The 26366-nt window shown below is 42.3% G+C and overlaps 1 protein-coding gene across 7 annotated transcripts in view; it reads left to right on the forward strand.

The window, feature by feature from the left end:
• magi1b (membrane associated guanylate kinase, WW and PDZ domain containing 1b) overlaps nt 1-3131 on the forward strand; it is a 130238-nt gene extending 127107 nt beyond the window's left edge. For 4 of the 7 annotated variants that reach the window (XM_010881722.5, XM_010881726.5, XM_010881724.5 and 1 more), the window contains exon 23: nt 1080-3130. In XM_010881722.5, coding sequence (XP_010880024.4) covers nt 1080-2350 — 1271 coding nt within the window. In that variant the 3' untranslated portion in view covers nt 2351-3130. Of the gene's footprint in view, nt 1-1079 lie in introns of all 7 variants that reach the window. The other 3 variants (XM_010881727.4, XM_029113703.2, XM_010881723.5) reach the window with 2 other exon arrangements.
• The last annotated feature ends 23235 nt before the right edge of the window (nt 3132-26366 follow it).

Here is a 26366-nt window from a genome sequence, read left to right on the forward strand (position 1 = left end):
TCCGGTCTCTCTGTCTTCCGGTCTTTCTCTCTCCCCGGTCTCTCCGTCTCGCTGTGTGCTTCGCTATCAATTCACCCCGTGCTCTGCTCCATGCGTAAGAATCCATTCACCCAGAATGCATTGCCAATACTGCCGCCGCTGTTGTCATGTATAAAATGGATTCATACATCCCACCTGTTGCATTCAAACTATGGGCACAGTGTGTCCACTGCTGACATGCCAAGGATCCTGTTTTATTCAAACAACCAACCAGTACATCCCTCCTTAACCACTTCTTCTCTTCTAGCATCTAGTTAGTATCTGTAGTATGTCCCTTAGTAACAGTTGCATTTAAGGTGAATGTAGAAAACAAGAGGCAAGTAGAGTTACTACTGTTACAACTTGCAGAAGCTGTCTTGTGACACTTGGACTGACATCCACAGGGTTTATTCGCTGATCTGGTGAGCTGATTAGTCAAGTAAAAGCTAATAGAATGGCGGTCATTTATTCCCAATGTCCTTCCAGAAGCCAACCATGCTCATACATTTTGCATCATTTCTCAGCTGAAAAAAAGTCATCTTGGTTTTGTTAGTTGCACTGACTATAGAACTCACATCAGAATCCATGGAGCATGAGTGAGCATGAATTTGCCAATCCAAATCCGCATCAACACCATGCCGTGCACCGCATCGTAGCCAACCACTGGTCCAACCGTCGTCTGAGCCCCCCTCAGCTCCTCCAAGCCAGACTCCACCCCTGGGCTCTTGTCGGGGGACAGGTTTGTTGTGGGGAACATCTCCAGGCTTTTGGCTGTTCCACCAGTGCTCCAGTACATTGCTGCTTTTGGCTCATAACATTCTGTAGCGATACTAATAACTTATCATCATCAGCTGTGGCTGTGCATCCAAATGAACAGTCTCTATATAGATGCTAGTGTTTGTTTGCTGACAACAACATTAGATATGGCTTAGTTACCGATAATGTTATTGTCCTGGTTGTTGGTCACTGTAAGGCCATCTAGTCTAGGGTGAAGTCCAGGAGTCTGTGATTGCAAAGTGTTTCATCCACCACACCGTGTTGTGTGTCGTGTTCTATTCCAGACCCCGGCGTCAACCCTGTCAGTCCAGCCGCAGGGGTACAAAACGCTTCGGAAGTGAGCGCCCCGCCCCACGACCATGCACCATCGGACACCAACGCACCAGACCCTCACAAACCATCCCGGAGCAAGGACAAGAAGGGCCACCACCATTCCAAACACCGAAACCGCTCCCCCGAAAAGAGCAGGCACCGGGGGGAGTCCAAGCAGTCCAACCAGAAAGGCGACAGGAGCAAGAGGTCTGGCGGGGACAGCCACGGCACTCACCACCAACACCGCAGCGGTCACCACCACCGGAGACACCGCTCCCCGGAAAAGGCCCGAGGCCGGGCCCGCAGCGCGGATAACACACTGGACACCAGACACGGGAACCGAGGGAGGCGTGGACGCTCTCCTGCCAGGCACCACAACACCCACCGCTCCCCTTACCGGTCCACCCACCGCTCCCCTTACCGGTCCACCAACCGCTCCCCTTACCGGTCCACCAACCGCTCCCCTTACCGGTCCACCAACCGCTCCCCATATAGGTCAACCCACCGCTCCCCTCACAGGTCCCCTCAACGCCATCAGTCACCCTACGGGCACCGCTCCCCCACTCACTACCACCGCACTCAGTCCTCTGACCCCTACAGGCTGCCATCCCCAGACAGACAGAGGGGTCGTGTGGCGGAGAGGGCTTACAGGGAAATGGCTCCAGAGACGCTGAGGAAGCCTCTTGCCCCCGTGTCAAACTCCTTCCTGGAGGACAGCGTCCTACCGGAGCCCCCAGGCCTGGACCGGCTCAACAGGGAAGCCACTCTGCTGAGGGAGCCCCGAGAGGTGCGCCGGTATGGGGAGGACAGTCTCCTGATGAGGGCCTCCAACCAGGAACCTGGCTACAGAGGAGATGGCCTGTTATATGCAGCCGCCCGTAGCCAGAGAGGAGAGACCCTTCCCCGAGTCCGCACCCCAGAGTCTGACAGCGCCTACAAGATGTACAGCTCTCTGCTGAGAGGCCACTCATCTGAGAACATGGACAGAGAGCTGCGCTACGTGCCCCGGGAGCAGTCCCCAGACACCCGTTATAGAGCCCGGAGCCTGGGCCGAGACATTGCACTTGTCAGGAGCTTAGGAGAACCAGAAGATGAAGGAGAGGAGGAAGAGGAGGGGGCAGCTGCACCCAGGTTGAAGGAGTACTACAGCACACTCAAGTCTGATGCCAGTCGTCCTTACAAAGCCCCCCCCGAGCCCAAGCGGAAGGGCTACAAAGAGAGCCCCAAAGACCTGAGCATCTGATGATTCACAGTCAGCCTTCCCTGTCCAAGGCACCACGGATCCCCTCTGAACACTTGGCTCTATTCTACACACCCAGACCTGGACGAGCGTAACTTATTAATGATATGACATTTCTGCTTTCCTACTGGGCAATGTTTCCTAAACCTATCAACTTTTAAAAGCGGACGTTTTAACCTTTTCTTTTGTTCTTTAAATTTTTTTCTTCAGTTCGTTTTTCTTGGGTCGTCTTTTTTTTTTGGTCGTTTGGTTAAGCATTGTACATTTATCTGAATTTTACAGAAACTGTAAAACCACAAAAAAACTGATGTGCCTAACAGTTCCATTAATGAGCGTATTTTTATTTAATTTGATATGAGACTGGTGTTTTCCTCAGCCATCTGTCTGACTGGTATGTACTTTTCCACTGCCCATGGAGGCAGGCAGAACAGTCCCAGTTACTGGTGCCACCCACCCAGATGCTGTGCATGTCTTTAGGGTTTCCACATCTTCTCTGTTCTTCCTCTCTCCCAGTGCCACTGTTTTTTAGACATTTTATCAGACTATAGCACAAGCCTGCATTTGTTTGTATATTTTTGACAGTTTGCAGTATGTGTACATTCAGAAGTAATCATTTTAAAAGAATGAAGGGATAAATAAAGTTAAACTATGATGTTAAAATTAAAAAAAATATATTAAAAATTATCTTCAGTGTCCATGTCTTGGTATTATTATTAAATTGGTGTAAATGTGTGACATTGATGTGCACCTTACTACCTCGTTACTTTCCAAATATTTAATGTAATTGGTGGAGAAGAGAGGGAGAAGTAATTGGTCTAATCATATTTCAAAATAAAGTATGGTTGATTTGTGTGTTATAAACCGGTGTGGTCCTTTGGGCTCGGTTCTTTAAATGAGTGCAGATAAAAATCTTTGTCCTCCAATGTCATGACAGGAGAAAGTGAATGGGGACACCAAGGTCTTGTTCTCTCCCCGATGACAGAGTGTTGCAGAGGGGAGTTCGTCACGTGAGATCATTGAAGGCCACTCAGGTGGTTTTCCTCTAATTAACCGATAAGCCTCTGGGCTGGCAGGGTGGTGATAAAATATTGTTTGATTGTTTGAACTTATTTAATATATTGTCATAGCCTAGCAAATTCAGTTATATAATAAAGACAGGCATGTTTAAAATGGGCTTTGATAAGCCTTGAAATATTAGCTGGTATTGTGTGTCTGGGTTTGGTTCAAAACATTTAAGGGACATGCTGGGTTTTTATAACATTTTCAGTAAAGGGTTACATGTATTTTCTGTAGAGTACTCTAACTTCAGACAATGTATTTTTTGTCTATTACTACTTTGTTTTCTTTTTCCAATACATTTTTGTATTTGGATATTTACATTTCATGAGATCAAGAAGTCCAGCGAGTGCGTATGGCGATTCAGTTGTAGACTTTCTGGCTGAGGTAGACGTTGTAGTCCCACTGTTGTCAGGAGTGTCTGCTATAATATGTTCATATTATATTTTATTGAAAAGTATTATATATTTTTTCTACTTTCGTTGTTAATCTCTATGGTAGCCCATTCCAATATTATAAGTCCCCCCTTCCCTGTAAAATGGTTGAGTCCCGGAGTCTGCCCGATCCGGTGCTGCTCCCCCTCCCAGTGAAAACACCTGGCTTCAGTCCATGTCATGTTACTCTTAGCAATTGAGCTGTCAGGATGTCACTAGACTAGCCTAGCAGTAATGAAATAAAGTACTGCTGCACATTTTTACTAAATATACGATACAAAATGTAACTTAGTAAATTTATCTTACATTAGCAGCAGTCATTTATTCTAGTTAAAAAATTGCTGATATCGTAGCTAATGTAATGCAATCGTCAACATTAATTGGTAAAGATCGCTAACTAGTTGTAAAATAATGCTTTTTTTTTTAAATCTAAGGATGTTAAAATTTAGTCTAGTGTGGCACTGGCGAAACCAACGGGGTGGCAAGGGGTGTCAGCGAAAAAATTATTCTTGTCACCCAAATTGTCAGGAGTGTCTGCTGTAATATATTAATAATTACTTTTATTGAGTAGTATTATATTTTTTTATACTTGTTGTTAATCTCTATGGTAACCCATTCCAATATCTTTGAGTCCCCCCTTACTCGGACAATGGTGGAGTCCTGGAGTCCCTGCTCTTTTCACCATGCTGCTCCCCTTCCCTTCCAGAGAAAACACTAGGCGTCGGTCCATGGTACTCAGGATCGCGTTAGACTAGCCTAGCAGTAATGAAAGAAGGTACTGATGCACATGTTTACTAAATATACGATGCAAAATGTGATCGTTTAATCTTGCATTAGCAGCAGCCATTTATTATAGTTTAGATATGTCTGATATCGTCTACCAGCTAATGTAATGCAATCGTCAATATTATTGGTAAAGTTCACGAGCTAGCAAATTTGGAGAGGGAAGTAGCTTGCCATCATTGCCATGTAATGCTTGTCCTGATAGCAAAGGGGCATTGAACAATGTTGATATAGCTTGCTATGGATAATTAATGGTTAATTTCATCTTCCGAGAAAGTTAAGCTTTCTCTAAAGTAATTCTAAATTAGACATCTCTGGAAATCTACATAATATCAACAAAACGTGACATGTGGTCATATGTGATTAACAGTTATAATTTAAATGTTGTTAATATATCAGATTGCTACTCTATAACCTCAGTAGCCTATATTTAGTGTTTGTGTATTATTTATTTAAGTGGACATAACCAACAATAGAATTATATGCCACCCTTGAAATTCAACTCGCCACCCTTTGTAAAATGTTCTGGAAACACAACTGTGTAGTCAGTTGCTGTGTCTGATAACAAGAGGAACAAAGAAGTAAATCCAAGTCAAGCAATCCACCATGAGTCAGATAAATTAGAATAAATCAGAAACATATCCAAATGCTTATGGCATTGTTTCCCAATCCTGGTGAAGGGGTGGACATTTTTGGCCTGGTCCTGGGCACCCCTTTGGGTCCCCAGGACCAGGATTGGGAAACACTGACTTAAGACTGCACTGTTAATAGGGCCTGTCGCTATGCATGAATTAACATGGAAATGTAACATGTCTCAAGCAATGTCACTATACACATTTGAAATGAGTTTGTTTCCAAATGTAAGTTTTTCTATTGTGCAGTTACAATAATGTCAAATAACTGTCTACTTACACCTTCTATAACAATTATTTCAGGCAGGACATTGACATCAATGTGAGTTTTTGGCTGCAGTGTTCTTTCGCCAGCTGGTATTAATAAAAATAAGATGGCTGTAACACATAAGCAATCCCTCCTATAGCCAGTGAAGGGGAATTCTGACCTAAATAATGGATCTAGTCCTGTCTCCAGCACCAAAACACTCCCCTGTCTATCCTCTCGTTCCCTCTTTCTGCGCCTTAATCCAATAGACCCAGAGCCCTTTATTGCTACTGCAATGCAATGACTGGTTACAATACATCACAGCTGTGTTTACACACAAGTTATGAAATCTGTAATAACGACATAACAGTAACCATAGCAGCCCAGAATCAGGGATGCAGCTTGGGGGCTCAGTGACCTTGGAGCCTCTCTACCGTTGCCATGGAAACACGTGGACGTTCCGTCCTGTTCAGTCAGACCTGACTAGAGCAAAGACGACAGCCTGTTTCACAGCAGATGTCTGGTGAAGCTTAGACCCATGTGTGTGCGCATGTTTTTATTGTTATGTGAACTGTGATTTATAACATGTTTGTATAGGTAAGTCTGCAGGTAAGGGGAGGTAGAAACCATAAAATTAGCCACATTCATAACTTTTGTACCTCCGCTTTACTGTCGTTTCATGTGCGCTTTTTAAGATGTCATTACTGACAGCATTGTCTACACGTTTTTGTCTAAACTTTTGTTATGGCCTACACATGTACATTTATCTGTGCTCAATAGGAACCAACTTATACCAGAGCCTGATCCGAGAACTGTATAGTGAGACCCATAAAGATCTGACCAGAGCCTTAGGATTGAACTGAGAGAAAACAGAAGAGTTGAACAAAGAGCAGAAAGGACAAAGGTGCCCTTCTGAATGGGCCAATTTAAAATCAAATGTTACACTTACACATAAGCTACTTAACTTGTTTGTTTGCTAGAGGCGGCAGTTAGATTTGTTGTTATGGCATCTAACTAGTAACCAAAAGGTTGCCGGATCCAATCCCAATGTGGCATGGTGAAACCTTTTTCATTTTGTCCCTGAAAAGAGCATTTTCCTTAAATGTGTGAGTCACTATAGATGAAACTGTTTCCAAAATGCCCAAAATGTACATGTAAAATGTTATATTTCAAAGAAAATCACACTTTTTATAGTTACATGCTAGCTGCCTGTTTCAGGGTTATGGTTTGTTTTTTCTCAAGCATGATTACACATTTGATGTTTAAATTAATGATTCAAAAGAACTGGCAGAGTTGTTGAAACCTGGATGGACTTGCTTCAAAATGAGACTGTGAAACAGCAGTGTCTCCCAGGTGCATTTCAGGTCACCATGGTCACACAGACGAAGGGAGACTACATTACAGTATACTGTCTCTCTCCCTCCAGACATTTCCTTATCTGATTGGTGGATAAATCGCGCCGCACACATGCTAACAGAGATTCAGGTACTCTCTGTTCAGCTCTACCTTGTTTCCCAGACTCCCTGGCATTTACAACCCAGTGACATCAGTGACGCTCAACTGTGTGTGTTCTACAGGGGAGACAGGAATGAATGTGTGACAGGTATCCTGGTTGTTGTGGTTGACAGGTACAAGGGTACCCAGACAGAAGCCCTACTGAGTGACACTTCCCCTTTTACCAGTGGAGATAAAGATAGAAACACATGACAAAGTCAGTCCCCATAAGGTTTTTTGCTGGGTCCCCACCAGGGAAAATGCAATTCACACCTCAGGGGTTTGGTTTAGGGAAAAATGTGCTTTTGGGCACGGTTTTAGAATAGGAATTACTTTCAGATTTGGGCATTACCAGTTTAGGGTTGGACATAATGACTAAGTGGAGTTTAAGAATAAAAGTTTGGTTATTGAGGTTCAATATAAAGTTTGGGAATAGGAAACATGGAACAAGGTCAGGCTAGGTCTTAGGTCCCCACAAGGATAGAAAAACAATGAGCTTGTATGTGTGTGTAGGTCCAATTATGTCTTTTAGCGTCTAGCTCCAGTACAAACCTTTTTATACTGGCAAATCCCAGCTTCTTCTGTCTCTTCTGCTCCCGCCTCTGCTGCGTTTTGATTGGGAGCCTGATGGAACCAATCAATCGTTTCTGCCCTCATAGGGTTTTACAGTACATGAAACTCCTATGAGCTGTAAATAGTGTTGTTTTTTTGTTTACGGTCATGAAATTTCACAATTAGCTAATGTGTTTATTGCATCAATTATCAGTGTTTAGGAAGCTTACTAAATCTGGCATAATTAACTAAGCCCGATAGTCACTTCATACAAAATGAAAGGCATGGCACTAAACATTGCAGCACATAAAAATATGCACACATACTTGGATCACTTTCCAGGTTTGAAAAGAATATAGTGTATCAAAATATTTGTCTTATTATCATAACAATATAAATAAGTATACATTTGCATAATTAATGTTAACTAACCATAAACCATTGTTTTAATACAGTAAACCATTCAAGCTAGTGACCAAACAATTTGTTTACAATTTAGGCTATCCTAAACATCTTAAAGTGGTAGTGAATATGAAAATGTGTAGCAATTTGCGTAATTAGAATGAATTAACACATTATCAGAATCTCTTAAAACATTCAAGCTAGAGACAAAAAAACTAACTTTCTTTCACATCATGGTCACCTCATCTGTGTAAGCAGTTTGGCTCTAGAATATTATATCAGACATTGAAATGTATTTGTTTTCAAATTATTTTCCAAACACCCACACGATCAGTCTTCTACATTAAGGCAAGTACAGCCTTGACTGAAATGTATAAAACACTTGCCCATAGTCCAAATGTCAGTTCATCATTAACTATCGTAGCAAAGTACTAATACTCCTCCAACTTTCTGTTTTGATCACCGATGGTGACTGCCTTGGAGCTGATTATTGCTTATGGTTGCCTGAATAATGACAAGACTGGAATGTTCAGGTTGTGTTGGTAAATTATACAACCAAGAAACAGTTTATATCATAGGTCTTCAACCCTCTCCTGGGGACCCCCCCAGCCATTCCATCTATTAGATGTATCCCAGAGCTAGCGCACCTGAATCAATGAATTAATAATCTGTTGAACCAAGTGAGCTAGTTCAGGGCTAAAACTAAACCGTGAGATGGCTGGGGGGGGGTCCCCAGGAGAGGGTTGAAGACCTATGGTTTATATTCAAGTGTCAGAGTACCATCTTATAGTCAACGTGTGAATGTAATGTCAACATCCCAGTGTTTTGACGGCACTGTACTGTGCTTGTGGCAGAAATCTCTTTCCAAGGAACAATATGTCCAAGGCAATATGTCATAGGGATTGAATGATGCTGGGAAGAATAAGAACGTTCCATGTTTACCCTGCTAGCTGTATTATAATGTGGGCTTGGTTGGCTGAACGCTGCCCGCTCTGATTAAAGGCCACTGATAGAGATTGACCCATCTGCCTGTGTCAGTGGTGGTTTCTGTAAATGAATAAATCAGAATTATCTGGAGTAGCTTCTTTACAGCCTGCTAGGTAGTGTTGTGCAATGATTTCACAGCGCTGGAACACAGCTCAAATATGGAGAAAATGCGCCCTCTGCTGTTAACATTTATATAAAGATTTGGTTTGCAACAGGATTTGATCCATGCTGATGGCTCCAGAATGACATGTCCATAGTTGTAACTAAGTGTTCTCATCTACTCATTTACTACCCTTGACACCTGTCTAAATTTTGCACTCTTCATGAGAGATGAAACAGATTAACTTTGGGTAAAAGAAAATGGAAAGGGAGATTTCTGTCAATGTAACCCAGTGATTGCAACTGGAGATGGTTTTGTGCTATATGCACCAGCTTACTAGACAGAATATATCCTAGCACCTGTTTTGGGGAATCCTCAAAGACTGATCCATGGTTTGGTTAATTATTACAACCTTATTAGTGGTTCTCATAAATCTTAAGACGAAAGGCCTTCTCTTTCTGCAGGGTTTTAGACATAAATATTAACATTCTAAACATCTTGGCCTACCAGCTGCAGATACTGTCATGGAAAACACATGCAAATGTTACTGGTACTGATATTTTCTCATGACAGTTTATCTTTGCTCAGTAATTATATTTTCATTTTAGTCATTTAGCTGACATTCTTATCCAACTAAAAAATTGTGATTGTATAAATTGTAGTAATTACACTTTATATAATATTTTAGTGGAATGGGGGAGGACAGTGAAATGATGAGCTGAATGGAAGCTGGAATGATTAGGTGGCCAGGATACCTAAGGTCAACACAGAGATTCCACTAAAATCTTAAAGATGGCACCTAACGCAGGGCAATGTCCACTTGCCTTGTGGCATTGGGATCTGATCTTCAGACCAGAGGGAAGAGTTCCCCCTACTGGCCCTCAAAAATATCTTTCAGCAGCATCTGGTCTCCAATCCAGACACAGACCAGTACTGACCTTGTTTAGCTTTAGAGATGAACCAGAAGAAGGATGTCTGAATCCCTAGGCTATTAGGTGTTAAGCAAGCTTCTGTTTAGCTTGCCTAATAGAAATATGTGTAAACTGTAAAGAACAGATTCCTGGAAGACCCTTTGGGGATTCTTTTAACTGTAACTTTTGGGGAGCACCTATAAATTGTTCAAGGAGCCATGTTTTAAAGGGCTATGGTTGCGGATTTAATTTGAAGAACCCCCATGTATCCTCAAAAGACTATAAGGAAGGTGACTGATGTGTTGAGTTTCCCATTTCAGACTGCAGCACTTCCGTGACACATGATAGTGATCTAGTGGGTGAGTGGAGAAAAAAGAAATTATTTCATATTTCTTTGTAATAAACATTCAAACACAATGGCTATTTGTGCAACATTTTATTGTCAGTATACTGGACTAGAGGGGCTTTGTTTTCTCTGGGGTCCTCAGCCAACAATCCTGAGACTTTCCCCCTTTCTCCACTTTCAGAGATTATTTTTGATATTGCAGAACAAAGCCTTTTTACTCTCTGGAACAAATACAAACACGTATCAGGCTTCAGGCTGACCATAGATAGCCGAACTTCCTGTTTTCCGGGGCCCGGAGCCTAGGGGACCCTTCATTGTGGAGTAGGCTTTGGGAATACTCAATCTTGACCAGGGGATTCCCTGAACTTTCATGTCCTCTGTTTGGCTATGTGTGGATATAGACTTTATCAATCGTCCCAATCCACCTGGATATATTAAGCTACATAGTAAACAGTATCGGCCAAATTGCTTTCACCTATCCCAGTCTTTCAGGATTATGACCTTGACTCAGTCAAGGATTATAATCACTGACATTTGAGAAATTGATGAATTTTTCAAATAACTTGACCATGATAATACAATAAATCTTTGCGATCTCAGCACCTTTGGCAGATGAAAGAGAAACATTTAGGAATGTGATGTTAATCATCCCTAAATAAAACTGTCAGACAAAATCTTGCCCAGTGCATTAAGAAATCCTGCCCAGTGAATTAAGAAATTCTGCCCAGTGAAGGAAGGACAAATGAAATCCATCATTATACATGTGGGGACATTATTCTTGTCCTCCTTTATTGCCTCAGTCTGTGTGCTTCTAAAGAGCAATAAATCCATTGGCAAAGCTATATAGCACCCAAGAAGATATGTTACTGGAAATGGGGCATTAGGGGTGCCTGGCTAAATGGAGCTATTAAACTATGAATATTCTGGAAGAAGGTAGAAAGATAAGAAGCAGGGATGGTTAGAAGAGGCAGTGATGGATAACATTGGGATTCATTTCACAAATCAGATTCAAATGGAGTTCAAGTACAAATAGGTGAGATTAAGAAGCTGATGGATGTTTAAACATAGAAAATGATGTGGTCCATATTTGATACTATACTATTCCAATTTAATTAGTTATGAACATTTAAAATCAAATTCCCTTCACCCTGTACTTGTTCATGTGAATTATATATTATATAAGAGACAGCAACATGAACTGACTTTATAAAGTCACAGGGCTGAGCTTGTTTGACACAGTTGTGCCTTAAGCAATAGCAGGCATTATATGGTTTTTAATATCAGTTACTTACTTATATGGGTTAGTATCAGTGAATCCTTTTGTATTGAAAATGTAGGCAATAAGTTGACTAGTCAGCACAAGTCTGAATATAAACCAAATCAGATTCCATTTATTTTTTCTCAGAAACAAATGGACTATAAATAGCCTACATGTTAGTGTTTCATTTACCCTGGCCAGAGGGACAAAGAGCATAGTAAGCTGAACTGTATGAAACTCCTAAAAGTAGACGACAGTTGATCAGACTGAAAAATCATCATGTTTCCACGTCAGGGGTTTGATTTGTGGATGCATGGAGGGATGAGGTGACAGGGAATTAACCTATTTCCCTGGATTATGAAAGATTGGGAAGAACAAGTGAGCAAGTGAGGAAGCATCCTCCCTTCCTCTCAACGGGGACGAGGAATGGCTAAGATGTTACCATACCCTATAACTCACTGTTGGGTACACTGAGTAAGATGTTACCATACCCTATAACTCACTGTTGGGTACACTGAGTAAGATGTTACCATACACTATAACTCACTGTTGGGTACACTGAGTAAGATGTTACCATACCCTATAACTCACTGTTGGGTACACTGAGTAAGATGTTACCATACCCTATAACTCACTGTTGGGTACACTGAGTAAGATGTTACCATACCCTATAACTCACTGTTGGGTACACTGCGATTTCCGCTTTGAAACAAGTTTTTGTCAGGTAAGGAAGTAGGACATGCCAAGTGTAGTAGCCTACTTCAGGTCCGCTTGGTGAGGTCGGAAGGAATGGTTCCTTCCTAGCATTCTTTGTGGCACACTCCCATCTTGTCCAGTAAGGAAGCACATGTGCATGGCCAATGGCCAGATCTTAGGTCTTACGGTAACAAGGTAAATGAGCGGTGTATATCACTTCTGTATCACCACTCTTCTGGGAGGACTTCCTGACTCTGAGAATGCAGGGCTGTCCAGGAGAAAATCACAATGGATCTGGAGCTGAGACTGGACCTCAAGAGACATACCTCACACCCCTAACGGTCTGGACATGGCCTTTCTCATGGAAGGATGTGACAGACTTCCTTACAGGAACCAAGCCCCTCCTTGACCTGGTGTTCTAAATAGGGTGGGTTTGAGGGCTGGAGGGTGGATGGGGAAGTGACAAGGGCCATTCTCTGTCTGGTCTGACGCTGAGCTTGTAGTAAGAGTGGGTCTCAGTTACACAGCGTCTCCGGTGGGATGCCAGTTCTGTGGGAAAGCCTCACTGAGCATGCTCCATGACTGCGCTGAGCACAGGCCAGTGACATCCCCTAAGGAATAAGCTTAGAGGACATTAGAGTCGCCTGCTGGGAAGAGAAAATAAAATCTATCTCCCTACCCGTTCTTACAGTCATTTCATGTCAATGATTCGAACCAGTATAACAGTTAAGAACTATTTTAATAAGTTAACAGCGTTTTTGGGGTCAAACACGCACAGAAGACCATGAATCAACAACATTGCAGTTTCGTAGTGACACTACACAAACTCGGGGGCTTTGCTCTGTGATTAATGGTTTTACGACAGCATGTGCCTTGATCTCTGGCGTATTTCCGCTCGTCTGAGCCTGAAGTGACGTAACAGAGGAATGATGGCTCTGCGTCCTCGCTGCTACTATGACGTCTGCCTTGGACACGGAGTGGAGAGCTGCCCATGTCACCCCACTTAGAGAGGTTTATCGCCCTGCCCAGTGTAATAAAACACACACACACAGACACACTTTTATCTGTCATTTGGTAGCTAATAGGGAAGTGGTACTGTGATGACCTCTCCCTGACCTCTTCTCAACACCAAGGGTACATCTAGACCCACAGTTCAATGCTCAGGACTTTGGGTAGTCCTGCTTTTAGTCCTGTTGCCCTACCCTTTGTGATTTACTGACTGGGTAAGTAGGCCAACCACCCCTGGCATTTTCATTGACGCTGTTTAGCAAAGCCTCTTGGGGTTATCATGTCCTGCTATCAGTTCATATGGAGACTAAGTAAGTGCATGACGGCATGTCAGCTGCTCCCATTAGGACCGCCGTTTAGTCTACAAGGCTGTCCTCCAAAACCCCACCTCTGCTATCTCCGCCAGACTACTATTTCAGACCTCTCAACTGCTATCACTTTGACCTCTGACTCATGTGCCAATCTTTGGGAAAGGGCCTTCTAGACACGATTAATGATGTGTGCAAAGATTCCTTAAGATGTAGAAGTCGTAAGCACCTTCTCTTTAAAACCCCCATAGGCTGTCAGGATGAGGTAGAGTGTGGTTCACCCAAGGACCTGTGGTCGCCTGGACTCTTCAGGGCTCTGCTATTCTGCTGTGAGACTCTGCAGGGCTCTTCAGGGGTCTATAATTCTGCAGTGAGACTCTGCTGGGCTCTTCAGGGTTCTATAATTCTGCTGTGAGACTCTGCAGGGCTCTTCAAGGCTCTGCTATTCTGCTGTGAGACTCTGCAGGGCTCTTCAGGGGTCTATAATTCTGCTGTGAGACTCTGCAGGGCTCTTCAGGGCTCGGTTATTCTGCTGTGAGACTCTTCACGGCTGTTATTCTGCTTTGAGACTCTTCAGGGCTCAAATATTCTGCTGTGAGACTCTGCAGGGCTCTGTTATTCTGCTGTGAGACTCTTCAATGCTCAAATATTCTGCTGTGAGACTCTGCAGGGGTCTTCAGGGCTCGATTATTCTGCTGTGAGACTCTTCATGGCTCTGTTATTCTGCTGTGAGACTCTTCAGGGCTCTGTTATTCTGATGTGAGACTCTGCAGGGCTCTTCAGGGCTCTGTTATTCTGCTGTGAGACTCTGCAGGGATCAAATATTCTGCTGTGAGAACCTGCAGGGCTCTATTATTCTGCTGTGAGGCTTTGATGCAGATGTTTGCAGAGTCTTGAAGTGGGACGGCCGCTTCCAGCCATCATCTGGAGACACCAAGGTCAGATAGGAATGTCTGTCAGTGCAGTGGTTAGGACAGAGCTGTAGGTTGTGTTGAAGTTGGGAATGTACCCAGTGTTGGGGAGGCTGCTTCAAAAAGATAGTTTACCAAGCTACCAATTACAGTTAACAAAGATAAACTCAACTTAATGTACCCTTGGAAAATATATAGGAAGGGTTATTTTTAATGTGATATTTAAAACACCAAGCTCATTTTGGTCGAGTCAAGAAGGGTCTTTACTTCTCTTTATTTTATAATGTTTATTCTCACAAACTTTGGGATGATGTAGCTTTTCAGTTTTACCTGTAACAACTAATTAAAACATGTTTTGTTCCTAATTGCAATACTGGACACTTCTCAATAGACACATCATTTATGGTGTTGTTTTTATTGACCAATATTCATTTCATAAAGCCAGAGTACAGAGAACTATTAAACACATTGTTATTCTTTTAATTTATTTATTTAATTACCCTAAAACCCTATTTTGCCTATTCATCCCAGATTCATATTTGGATAAAAGTCAATTGAATCTGAGTTGTTCCTGAAGTCACATAGAGTCATTTTTAAAAACAATCCATTATTCAGTTCTGTCCCAGTTTGGATTTAGCATTATTAGCATCATCCAAATTCATGAATGGAAACAGTGTGTCCTGCTTTATAAAAGCTGCATTGCAAGTGGAAAACAGCTCCAAAACACTTCAAACGACATTTGACTCAAGGTGACTTCAGGGACCACTCAGGGTAAGTGGACGTTTACCCATATTTGAATCTTGGCCGAACGATCCCTTTAGAGACTAAACTAAATGTAGTTCGCAATGCCACAACACTGGTTATAGCTTCCCTTTGCATAACCCCAGTTCTTCCTAATATTATCTGTCCACACAATCCCTCCTTTTTCTATCACTTTATGTACTCCCCCATCCAACCTTCCATCTTTTCATGAACATCTTTATGCCTCTGCCCTGACTCCTTCATCTCTGCAGGCAGATGGCCACCCACCTGCATTCAACCCCTGATGTAATTTACCCGAGAACAAGGAAAGGAGAAAACCCCTGCGCAGGATCTCCCGCCTATCTGGTTGCCATGGCATGAATTAAAACGAAGAGTGTTTTCATTAAGGTACATTCCCAGGATGCAACAGTTATCAACCCTGTACAACGGAGCGAAGAGAACAGGCAAAAGGGGGTGATTAGAACGGCGTGCGCGCGCGCGTGCGCGTGTGTGTGCCCCGCAGTGTGCGAGCAAGCGTGTTCATGTGTGCGTGCAGTGAGGGGAGGTCAGATGTGAGTGAAGACTGTACTCTAGAGAGACAGAGAGAGGAGAGACTTGGGTTCAAAACAACGCTCTTTGTGTCTTGATCTCTCTCTTTTCTAAATTTTCTAAATCTCTACGGCACAGTAGCTATACACACACATCCCTACTTTATATCAGGCACTGTGTCGGTCCAGGAAGGTCACAGCAGTTCCCAGACAGACATTCTGTATGTGCCTGGAAAACAGCTGATTAATGTAGGTTTCATGGGTTAATGGGCCATTAAAACATTGCACATTCTTCAGTGATTAGGTATGTCCTTATCACAGGATCATTCTTTGGATGCTCTATAGAAATAATTGCCTAATAATTGTATCATATATTATAGTTTAAGCATTGAATGATGTGATATTATGTATTGATTCATTTTCCAGTTTGGATACTGTACATTAATTTAGCTGTTGGCCTATTTAATAAATACCTGAACTTGGGTTTCAATATCTAAACTGAACCTGAGTGGTTGTTGTGCAGTTGAGGCAACAATGAACTCACCCATAAACAATTTTTTCAGAAAACAATGTTCATCAACCGTGGATGAATTTGGAAAATCTTCTGGCTCTGTCAATGCTCTGAGGGGTGCGCTGAGTTCCACTCACTCTGGTCTCAGTCTGTCAGTAAAGCAATTGGCATGTTTCTCATAGTACATTTGTATGGTTTTTCCCTCTGTACTCCTGCAGCGTCCTATTGGTATCCATTGTTCTCAGATGTTCCCTTCTACTGATTAGAGAGTTAGATGTGGACTATGCTCTCTGTCTCTCAGTCTTTAGGTGGCTTGGCTGTGGACAGTGGCCTTACGTGTAGGTATATAACAGGGATTATTCGTTAAAGAGCAGGTCACGGCGTCTGCAAGGCCTTATCAGTCAAACAGCTCTGTCCATTAGGAGCTCTTTCATCTACCCTCCGTTCCCTTAGCCATGCCAGGTTCTCCTTTTCTGTCCCTCTCTAATGAAGCTATTATTATCTTTCAGCGTAGCTCAGGGTCCGGAGGCCAGAGGCTGGAGACGTCAGTACTACAGGCCCCAGTAACTAAGAGCCTTTAGTCCATCAGGACCATTGCCATCAACACTCTGTGTTCCCATGTGCATAGTTCAAAGTAGTGTGTTTGAGATCAACATGTTCTTACCAGCACTAACAGCTGCCCTAGAGGCTGGGCTAGGAACAGTTTAGTGGAGTTCATCAACCACTACAACCTTGTTGGGATGTGTTGAAAGACATGGACCAGCGTGCCCTATGGTGAAGCCTGGCCCCAGACCCCAGAATACATATCACGGGCAGCGGCCATGGCTACGGGTGGCCCGGCTCTGTCCAGCGCAGCTAATTTCCCAAGTCCCGGGGCAACCCCCGATTCACACACATACCTCCGTATTACGGAACAATACGGATCCGGAATGTGAAATCATAACAATACAGAATGGGAACAGGAGGAGAACGTTAATTGGAAATGAATGCTGTTCTATTTGTTTCCAACTCATGTTGAAAGTGAGTGGTGGTTAATCTTCAGGTTTTTATAAAGTTTTGGTTCAGTTATAGGAGAGCTTTGATTTAATAGCCAAACTTATATGAACCATATTGCCTTTTCCCCTTGTGTGTGTGTGTTTTAAGTTTCTTGGTGCTCTGCAATGCTGTTGATAAGATGTCCGATTCCCACCTTAGTCAGGGCAAAAGCTGGTAGAGATTTAGCTAATGGGATAAGGCTGGCACTGAGTCTAACCACTAACTAGCACTACTCCTGGCTATCCCTGTCACCACTCTCCTCTGATTGCCTAATCACTACTGTCAACTGTTCCATTAGCCACCACGACACATGGCTACTGGAAACACAAACTCTGTTATTACCTGAGTACTACTTCACATGCCAGCCCCTATCATCACTCTTCACTCACAACTTGGGAAAAGTTAGTAAATGATGTGTACCACTTTCTTACACTAACAATCTCACACAGGGGAACGTTATCCCCACCTCCTACCTCACCTCCTCCCCAAACTCCTCCCTCACTACCTCCTCCCTCACCTCCTAACCTAGGCTGCTCTTTTCACAGGCTGAACAGTAGCTTCCTGCAGGTTTGTTTGTGTGTCGGGCTATTGGCTGTAGCTCCTGTCCCATTTCTGTGTGTTCAGCACACACATGACTGATTATTATTCTGTTACTTGCGTGTGTTTGTGTCTGTGTGTGTGTTTGTTTGTGTTTGTGTGTGCATTTGTGCTTGCCTCTGAGTCTTTAGTCATGTTTGTGGTTTTCTTTCCTGCTGACTTGATGCTGATTCTGGGTAACAGGGATGATCTCTGGTTTGACTCAGTCTTTTTTTCCTCCCTCTAATCCTTGCCACGAGATGCAGCTTTGCTTTGAGCGCATCTGTCTTCAATGGTTGGAAATAAAGGTACCTTACACACTGCACACACACACACACACACAAACACACATCTCTACTCTCTTCATCTCCAGCTCTTCTTCCAGGAACACATGTTTCTCATATCTATTGTGGATCTCTTTTACACTTTACACTCTTAAGTTTCTGCCCTTAGATCTGCAGTATGTCTTTGTGTCCTGTCACAGAGATGGACTATACTAACTGTAAGCATGGTGACATTACAGATTTTTTTGTAGATCTCCAGTGTCCCACTCTGACCCCTTTGTAGCTTTTGGGTATTTGGTTTGGCAGGCTCCAGGCCTTTTTGGAGAAACATTTCAGTGGTAGACCTTATGGCAGTGCTTATATTGCTTATTCATAGAAACTGCAGTGTTACTCATTGTTCGGCTAAGCCGAATGGCAGCAGGTCTGAAGGGAGAGGTTACAGGCAACATGTAATTGGTGATAATGGTTCATTTGCCAGGGTCACCGCAGTCAGACTCCTTGTGTAACGCGCCCGACCACAGCTCCCCGAATAAAATGTAACATCCAAACAACCACTGGACTGTCAGAGGTCATGAAATGTCGGCTGCCGAGGTGGGCTGGAAGCCTGTCATTAATATGATTTAGAAGGCATGATTCCTATCTATGAACAGATTCTGCTCATAGGGTCAAAGGGCATGTGGTAGAGATAAAGAGAGACCAAGATGGAAGAGAGGGAATAATGAAGTGGAGCCAGTAAAGTGTATAGTGACCGAATGAGGAGACATCTGAGGTGGAACTAAGTCCAAGGACGTCACGGAGCCAGTTAAAGTGCTCAGCAACAACTAAGTCGTTTTATTGGCAGGTTGCCTATATGTACATGAACTGGATTTGTTGAAAAGCCCTTGAATCTTTGGCACACACTCAAACTTAGCCTTGTAAAGAGATTAGAGATCCTGGAAGACAATGAACACAAGCTATGGTCAGTCTGGAGCAGGGCCAGGAAGGAAGCACTGTAATGCAACTGATGTGGAGAACACCTACTCAGGGAAATACGCATATACTTTAGATATCTGTTTATACAATTAAAGCATTATCGAAGTCTGAACTGCCTTAAAAAGAGTGAATTTCTATCACACTGTCCAGAAGCTTGTGCTTTTCTCCCCATCCTCAAAGTGAGAATTAATAATTCACACAGTCCACCATTGCAGTGTGGCTACATTTCTGAAATCTGGAATCATTTGCCAATGATATTCATGCAAGATATTTCTGGAGAGTCAAAGATAAACAAATGGTCCTGTTTGGATGTTGTTCTGACATGGCTATTAAACTGTTCTTTTGAGTATGACAGATAGATAAAAACACAGAGCTGCTCTGTGGCTGGCATTCTGGGAGTTTTTGCTTTCCTCTGGTAAAATGTGTCCTTACTCACAGAGTGGTCACATTCCCAAACATAAAATTATGAGCATAATTAAAAGAATGCATATGCAGTTGACCCAAATTGGTGAAATATTCCTGGCTTGTTTTGATGAGGTTTTCCCTGTGACTGCTCTGAGCAATGACCATCCCAGGAAGTATGTTATATTTTAGTATGATGATGAATTAGTACACATCAACCTACCCTTTAGAAGAACATACCTTGTCACCAAGGGCACATTTGGAAAAATTATTAATTTACATTTTAGAGAATCCATCCCATATGTATTTTTGAAGTTGTATTCCTCATTAATTTACATCTGAACATTGGTGTGTAGAGCAGAACTTAAGAGCAGTTAAATCAATCCCCACTTTAACTGTGGCTTGTAAACATGAAACCCATGGAAATTCATGGTTATCAGATAAACTGTAACATATTGTGTTTCTGTGTAAAAAAGTAACATCTTCAACTCACCCAATGGGTCATTTTGTGCTTTTCTTGATGTTTTTTCATCCTCAAACACAGTATAAACATAATACCAAACTGTGAATTACATATTCCAGTATTCCAACAATATGGATTTAAAATGATGAACACTGGGTTATACCGTAGAATGTCAGTAATACTTTGGTCAAGAAAAAAAGGAACAACATTCCAACAGATCAGGAACCCTCTCCGGGAGGCAGGCATAGATTATCAAAGAGTACAATACACAGACGGGTGTCTATACTGATGATATTAATCCTGACGGCTGCATCAGGATGAATTCTGTAAATACAGAAACATTGTCTGCTAAGATACAACCAAATGTAATCCAAATTCCAACTAAAGTTTAACTCATTGGACAGCGAATCATCATGCAGTAATATTAAAACCCAAAATATACAGTGGGGAGAACAAGTATTTGATACAATGCCAATTTTGCTATTTTTCACACTTACAAAGCATATAGAAGTCTGTAATTTTTATCGTAGGTACTCTTCAACTGTGAGTGACGGAATCTAAAACAAAAATCCAGAAAATCACATTGTAAGATTTTTGCATTTTATTGCATGACATGAGTATTTGATACATCAGAATAGCAGAACTTAATATTTGGTACAGAAACCTTTGTTTGCAATTACAGAGATCATACGTTTCCTGTAGTTCTTGACCAGGTTTGCACACACTGCTGCACACAGATTTTGGCCCACTCCTCCATACAGACCTTCTCCAGACCCATCAGGTTTCGGGGCTGTCGCTGGGCAATACGGACTTTCAGCTCCCTCCAAAAATGTTCTATTGGGTTCAGGTCTGGAGACTGGCTAGGCCACTCCAGGAACTTGAGATGCTTCTTACGGAGCCACTCCTTAGTTGCCCTTGCTGTGTGTTTCAGGTCGTTGTCATGCTGGAACATCCAGCCACGACCCATCATCAATGCTCTTACTGAGGGAAGGAGGTTGTTAGCCAAGATCTCGCAAAACATGGCCCCATCCATCCTCCCATCAATACGGTGCAGTCGTCCTGTCCCCTTTGCAGAAAAGCATCCCCAAAGAATGATGTTTCCACCTCCATGCTTCACAGTTGGGAAGGTGTTCTTGGGGTTGTACTCATCCTTCTTCGTCCTCCAAACACGGCGATTGGAGTTCTATTGGAGCTCTATTTTTGTCTCATCAGACCACATGACCTTCTCCCATTCCTCCTCTGGATCATCCAGATGGTCATTGGCAAACTTCAGATGGGCCTGGACATGCTTTGGCTTGAGCAGGGGGACCTTGCATATGCTGCAGGATTTTAATCCATGACGGCGTAGTGTGTTAATAATGTTTCTTTTTGAGACTGTGGTCCCAGCTCTCTTCAGGGCGTTGAACAGGTCCTGCCGTGTTGTTCTGGGCCGATCCCTCACCTTCCTCATGATCATTGATGCCCCACGAGGTGAGATCTTGCATGGAGCCCCAGACCGAGGGAGATTGACTGTCATCTTGAACTTCTTCCATTTTCTGATAATTGCGTCAAAAGTTGTTGCCTTCTCACCAAGCTGCTTGCCTATTGTCCTGTAGCCCATCCTAGCCTTGTGCAGGTCTACAATTTTATCCCTGATGTCCTTACACAGCTCTCTGGTCTTGGCCATTGTGGAGAGGTTGGAGTCTGTTTGAGTGTGTGGACAGGTGTTTTTTATACAGGTAAAGAGTTCAAACAGGTGCAGTTAATACAGGTAATGAGTGGAGAACAGGAGGGCTTCTTAAAGAAAAACTAACAGGTTTGTGAGAGCCTACTGGTTGGTAGGTGATCAAATGCTTATGTCATGCAATAAAATGCTAATTAATTATTTAAAAATCATACAATGTGATTTTCTGGATTTTTGTTTTAGATTCCGTCTCACAGTTGAAGTGTACCTATGATAAAAATTATAGACCTCTACATGCTTTGTAAGGAAAACCTGCAAAATCGGCAGTGTATCAAATACTTGTTCTCCCCACAGTTTTGTAGTCATATGTAGTGACTAAACTAAAACTACAATTTAATAAATCTTGCTAGCACATCGTGTACCTGACCCAAAATATTTAGCGCTCAATTTGGTGTCATGGCAAATGATCTGAATTCATATTTACATGAGATATTTCAGGTTTTAATCTTAAACTTCTAAAATGTTGTTTTTGCTTTGTCATTATAGGGTATCCTGGGTAGATTGATGTAAAAAAATTAAGTCTGAATATATGTGGAACATTTTTATACATATGAATAGTTTTTAAAGGCACTACAGTACATGCCTTAAAATCTGCTTCATGACCGACAGTTGAGTCCAACTGGGGTAAATTCAATTGATTGGACATCGTTTGGAAGAACACATTAGTCTATATAAAGTCACACAGTTGACAGAACTTCAGAGCAAAAACCAAGACATGAGGTAAGAGGAAAATATATGTTAATCTCCAGGACAGGAATGGTACCATAGAATGTCAATGACCCCAGACAGGGGCTTCCATTCTTCTTAAATGGAAGTTTGGAACTGTCAATACTCTTCCTAGAGCTGACAACTTGGCCACACTGAAAAATCTGAGAAAGATATTGGTCAATGGGTTGACCAAAAACCCATTTGTCACTCTTACAGGACTCTAGAGTTCCAGTGTAGAGATGGGAGAGCTTTCCAGATGGAAACCATCCCTGCAGCACTCCACCAATCAGGCTTTTATGGCCAGACGTAAGACACTCCTCAGTAAAAGGCACATGCCAAATAAGGCACCTAAAGAACTCTCAAACCATGAGAAAAATCTGCTCTATGAAACCAGATTGAAGTCATGTCTGGAGGAACTCAGACACTGCTCATCACCTGGCCAAAACCATGCCTACAGTGAAGCATGGTGGTGGCAGCATAATACTGTGGGGAGGTTTGTTAGCTTCTGGGACTGGCAGACTGGTCAAGATCAAGGGAAAGAAGAACAGTGCAAGGTACAGATCATTGATGAAAAACTACTCCAAAGCACCCAGGGACTGTGGCGAAGGTTCATTTTCCAATTAAACAACAACCCTTAGCACGCAGCCAAGACAATGCTGGAGTGGCTTTGGGAAAAGTCTATTAATGTCCTTTAGTGGCCCAGCCCCAGCCCTTGAGGGTCATACTCAATAATACTCCAAATGTGTTTTAAGTGCTGAGTGAAGGGGCCTGGATTCTTATATAAATGATTTGTTTCATATATATATAAGAAAAAAACGTTTTCTTGTTCATCGATTATTCATGGAGTATTGTGTTTAGAATTATGAGGGAAAATAAATGTAATACATTTTAGAATAAGGCAGTTATGTTTCAAAATGTGGAAAAAGTGATGGAGTCTGAATACTTTCCTAATGAAATGAAGATGCCAGTTTCTATGAGAGGCATCCTCTGCAGCCCTGCAGACCCACCTCTTGCTAACCACCTCTCACTAAACACCCCCTCTCACTAAACACTGTTCAGTAATTTCCTTTTAATTTGTGTGTGTGCAAATCAGCGCTAATCATATACTGAACAGGTTGTTTTCTTTTTGTTTTTGAAAATGCAAGCAGCCATTATTGATAGAGCAGGAAAACAATTAGATTTTATTGGATTTATTGATAATTAAATGGACAATACTTTCCAGATGTGTTGATATCAGACTAATGCTTCTTGTTTGTTACATTGTTTCTTCTCAAGGTATCTCATTATCTGTCATCTCAGATAGCTAGGTAGCTAACATTTAATATGATTGTCCCAGGCCATATTAAATATCCGCACATGTTCAATTATCCAAAAGGTGTTCTCTCCATATACAGCATTTATATCAGATACTAGCTTTTTAAATAGCGAACCATTAATGGGGATTGCAATTTTGAACTGTGAACGAGGAATTCCCCATTAGTGTGGGTCATAAGCTTGCATTGATACACATAGTAGAAGCTACATACATACAGATACAAATTAACACCTCTTACTAACCTCACTGTAATGATTCGCCTTCTGGTCTTGGTTTAGGTGTGGTGAATGTGATGATGCCCCAGGTTGTAATGGAGGAGACACCTGTGCAATTTGATTTGCAGAAAGTGTAATGGCCGATAGAGTTGGTTGGTTGTCTCGCCTGAAAGTTACATGTTTGCATATTTGTGGCTATTGTCAATAAATGTTTCTAAGAATTTTTAAATGTGAAACAAAGTTTTTTGTTGTTGTTTGAAGTCTGTTTCAACAGTTTTAGGCCCAATTAATGCAAATATATATAATAATTGTTGTTACACATTAAACAACTAAATTGGGATGGCTAAACGTGAAACAGTTGATTGAAGAAGTTGATTGAAGATGTGCACATTTATACACATTTAGATTATCATAGTCAGTACACGTTTAAGCCTATTTTGGGGGATTGTCTACACGTGAGACAATTTCTTTTTTTCTTTTCTATAGCTTCAACAGTTTTTATATATGGTTTTTGTGTTAGTTAATGTGAGGTGGTGTTTAGGGAGAGGATGTTGGTCTATGTGTCTGCAGCTGGATCTTAGTGGTTTCTACCAGTAAAATGCAAAAACGCTTGTTTTTGCTTCACATGAAGAAATTCATAATTTCCATCACCATGTTCATTAATATGTTAACACCATTTTCAAATGCTTCCATATAAACAAAAAATATATATTTTTGCCTGAAACTACAATGTCATATAGGTAAAAAAAATAAGTTTTGTTCGTGTTCATATGGACAATGCTCTAAAAATCTGTGAACATTTTAATACAGCTGCATGCAAGGCATGATTAATTTATATTTCTCAATGTGTATAAAATAGTCTTGGAATTATCATGGCTAGTAATATATATTTTGTGAGAAATTTCACAACATTATTTAAAAATTATTTGCGGATGATGTTGTCGTGTTGGCCCCTTCAAACCAGGACCTTCAGCATGCACTGGGACGGTTTGCAGCCGAGTGTGAAGCGGTGGGGATGAGAAACAGTACCTCCAAATCCGAGGCCATGGTCCTCAGTCAAGGGTGGCTTGCCCACTTCAGGTTGGTGGAGAGTTCTTGCCTCAGGTGGAGGAGTTTAAGTATCTAGGGGTCCTGTTCACGAGTGAGGGAAGGATGGAACGGGAGATTGACAGACGGATCGGTGCAGCTTCTGCAGTAATGCGGTCGATGTATCGGTCGGTCTCTACGTTCCTACTCTCACCTATGGTCATGAGCTTTGGGTCATGACCGAAAGGACAAGATCCCGGATACAGGCGGCCGAAATGAGCTTTCTCCGCAGGGTGGCTGGGCAATCCCTTAGAGATAGGGTGAGAAGCTCTGTCACCTGGGAGGAGCTCAGAGTAGAGCCGCTGCTCCTCCACATCGAGAGGGGTCAGCTGAGGTGGCTTGGGCATCTGTTTCGGATGCCTCCGGAACGCCTTCCTGGGAAGGTGTTCCGGTCCCGTCCCACCGGGAGGAGACCCCGGGGAAGACCTAGGACACGCTGGAGAGACTATGTCTCCCGGCTGGCCTGGGAACGCCTCGGTGTACCCCCGGAAGAGCTGGGGGAATTGTCTGGGGTGAGGGAAGTCTGGGCATCTCTGCTTAGACTGCTGCCCCCGCGACCCGGCCCCGGATGAAGCGGAAGAGGATGTATGTATGTATTTAAAAAAAATTGTGGTTGCACAGTATGACATCAGATCTTCCAAAAAAAATTTGATGCACAATTTCATAATAATTCATAATAGATGAGACCAATTTATTTACATTTTATTATTAATTAATTCTTCATGCTGTTGAAAATTGGCAGCAGATAATAATCATCACACTGTGCCAGTAACTGAAAACAAAATCTTATCCCGTTAAGAGCATCAGCTATCTGACTAAAATGTTAATATAAAAAAATCGTATTTATCTATTGTCCATTTAACAGAATCCATTAATTGCCTAAACGTCTTTTTCAGCTATTTTCCTCTTTTCTCGCCCTCTTCCTTCTGCTCTTAGAGCAAGTAATGACCGTGACTGAGATGTTTTATCGGAAATCTTAGTATTAGAATAAGCCCTGCTCTGTCTCTGTTGCATGCCTTCATGCCCCAACCCATTACTTACAGGAATCCTGGCCTCATCTCTCTCTCTTTGACGCTCTGTTTTTACTATTCTCCCCCTCATTTGAACTCTCTCAAAGAGTAAGAGAGAGAGAGAGACGGGAAAACCGAGAATTAGAGCCTGAATTGGCCAATTAGAAGCTGAGAGACCCATTGAGAAGCACCTGTGCAGGAGGCCATTGACCTTAATGGACTTAGACATCACAGACAGAGGAAAGAGGAAAGGCAGTGTAGTATATAAAACAAAATTAGTCTATTTAGTCTATTAAAAAACCTCA

This window comes from Esox lucius, chromosome 17, assembly GCF_011004845.1.
Source record: "Esox lucius isolate fEsoLuc1 chromosome 17, fEsoLuc1.pri, whole genome shotgun sequence".
Classification (NCBI taxonomy): Eukaryota; Metazoa; Chordata; class Actinopteri; order Esociformes; family Esocidae; genus Esox; species Esox lucius.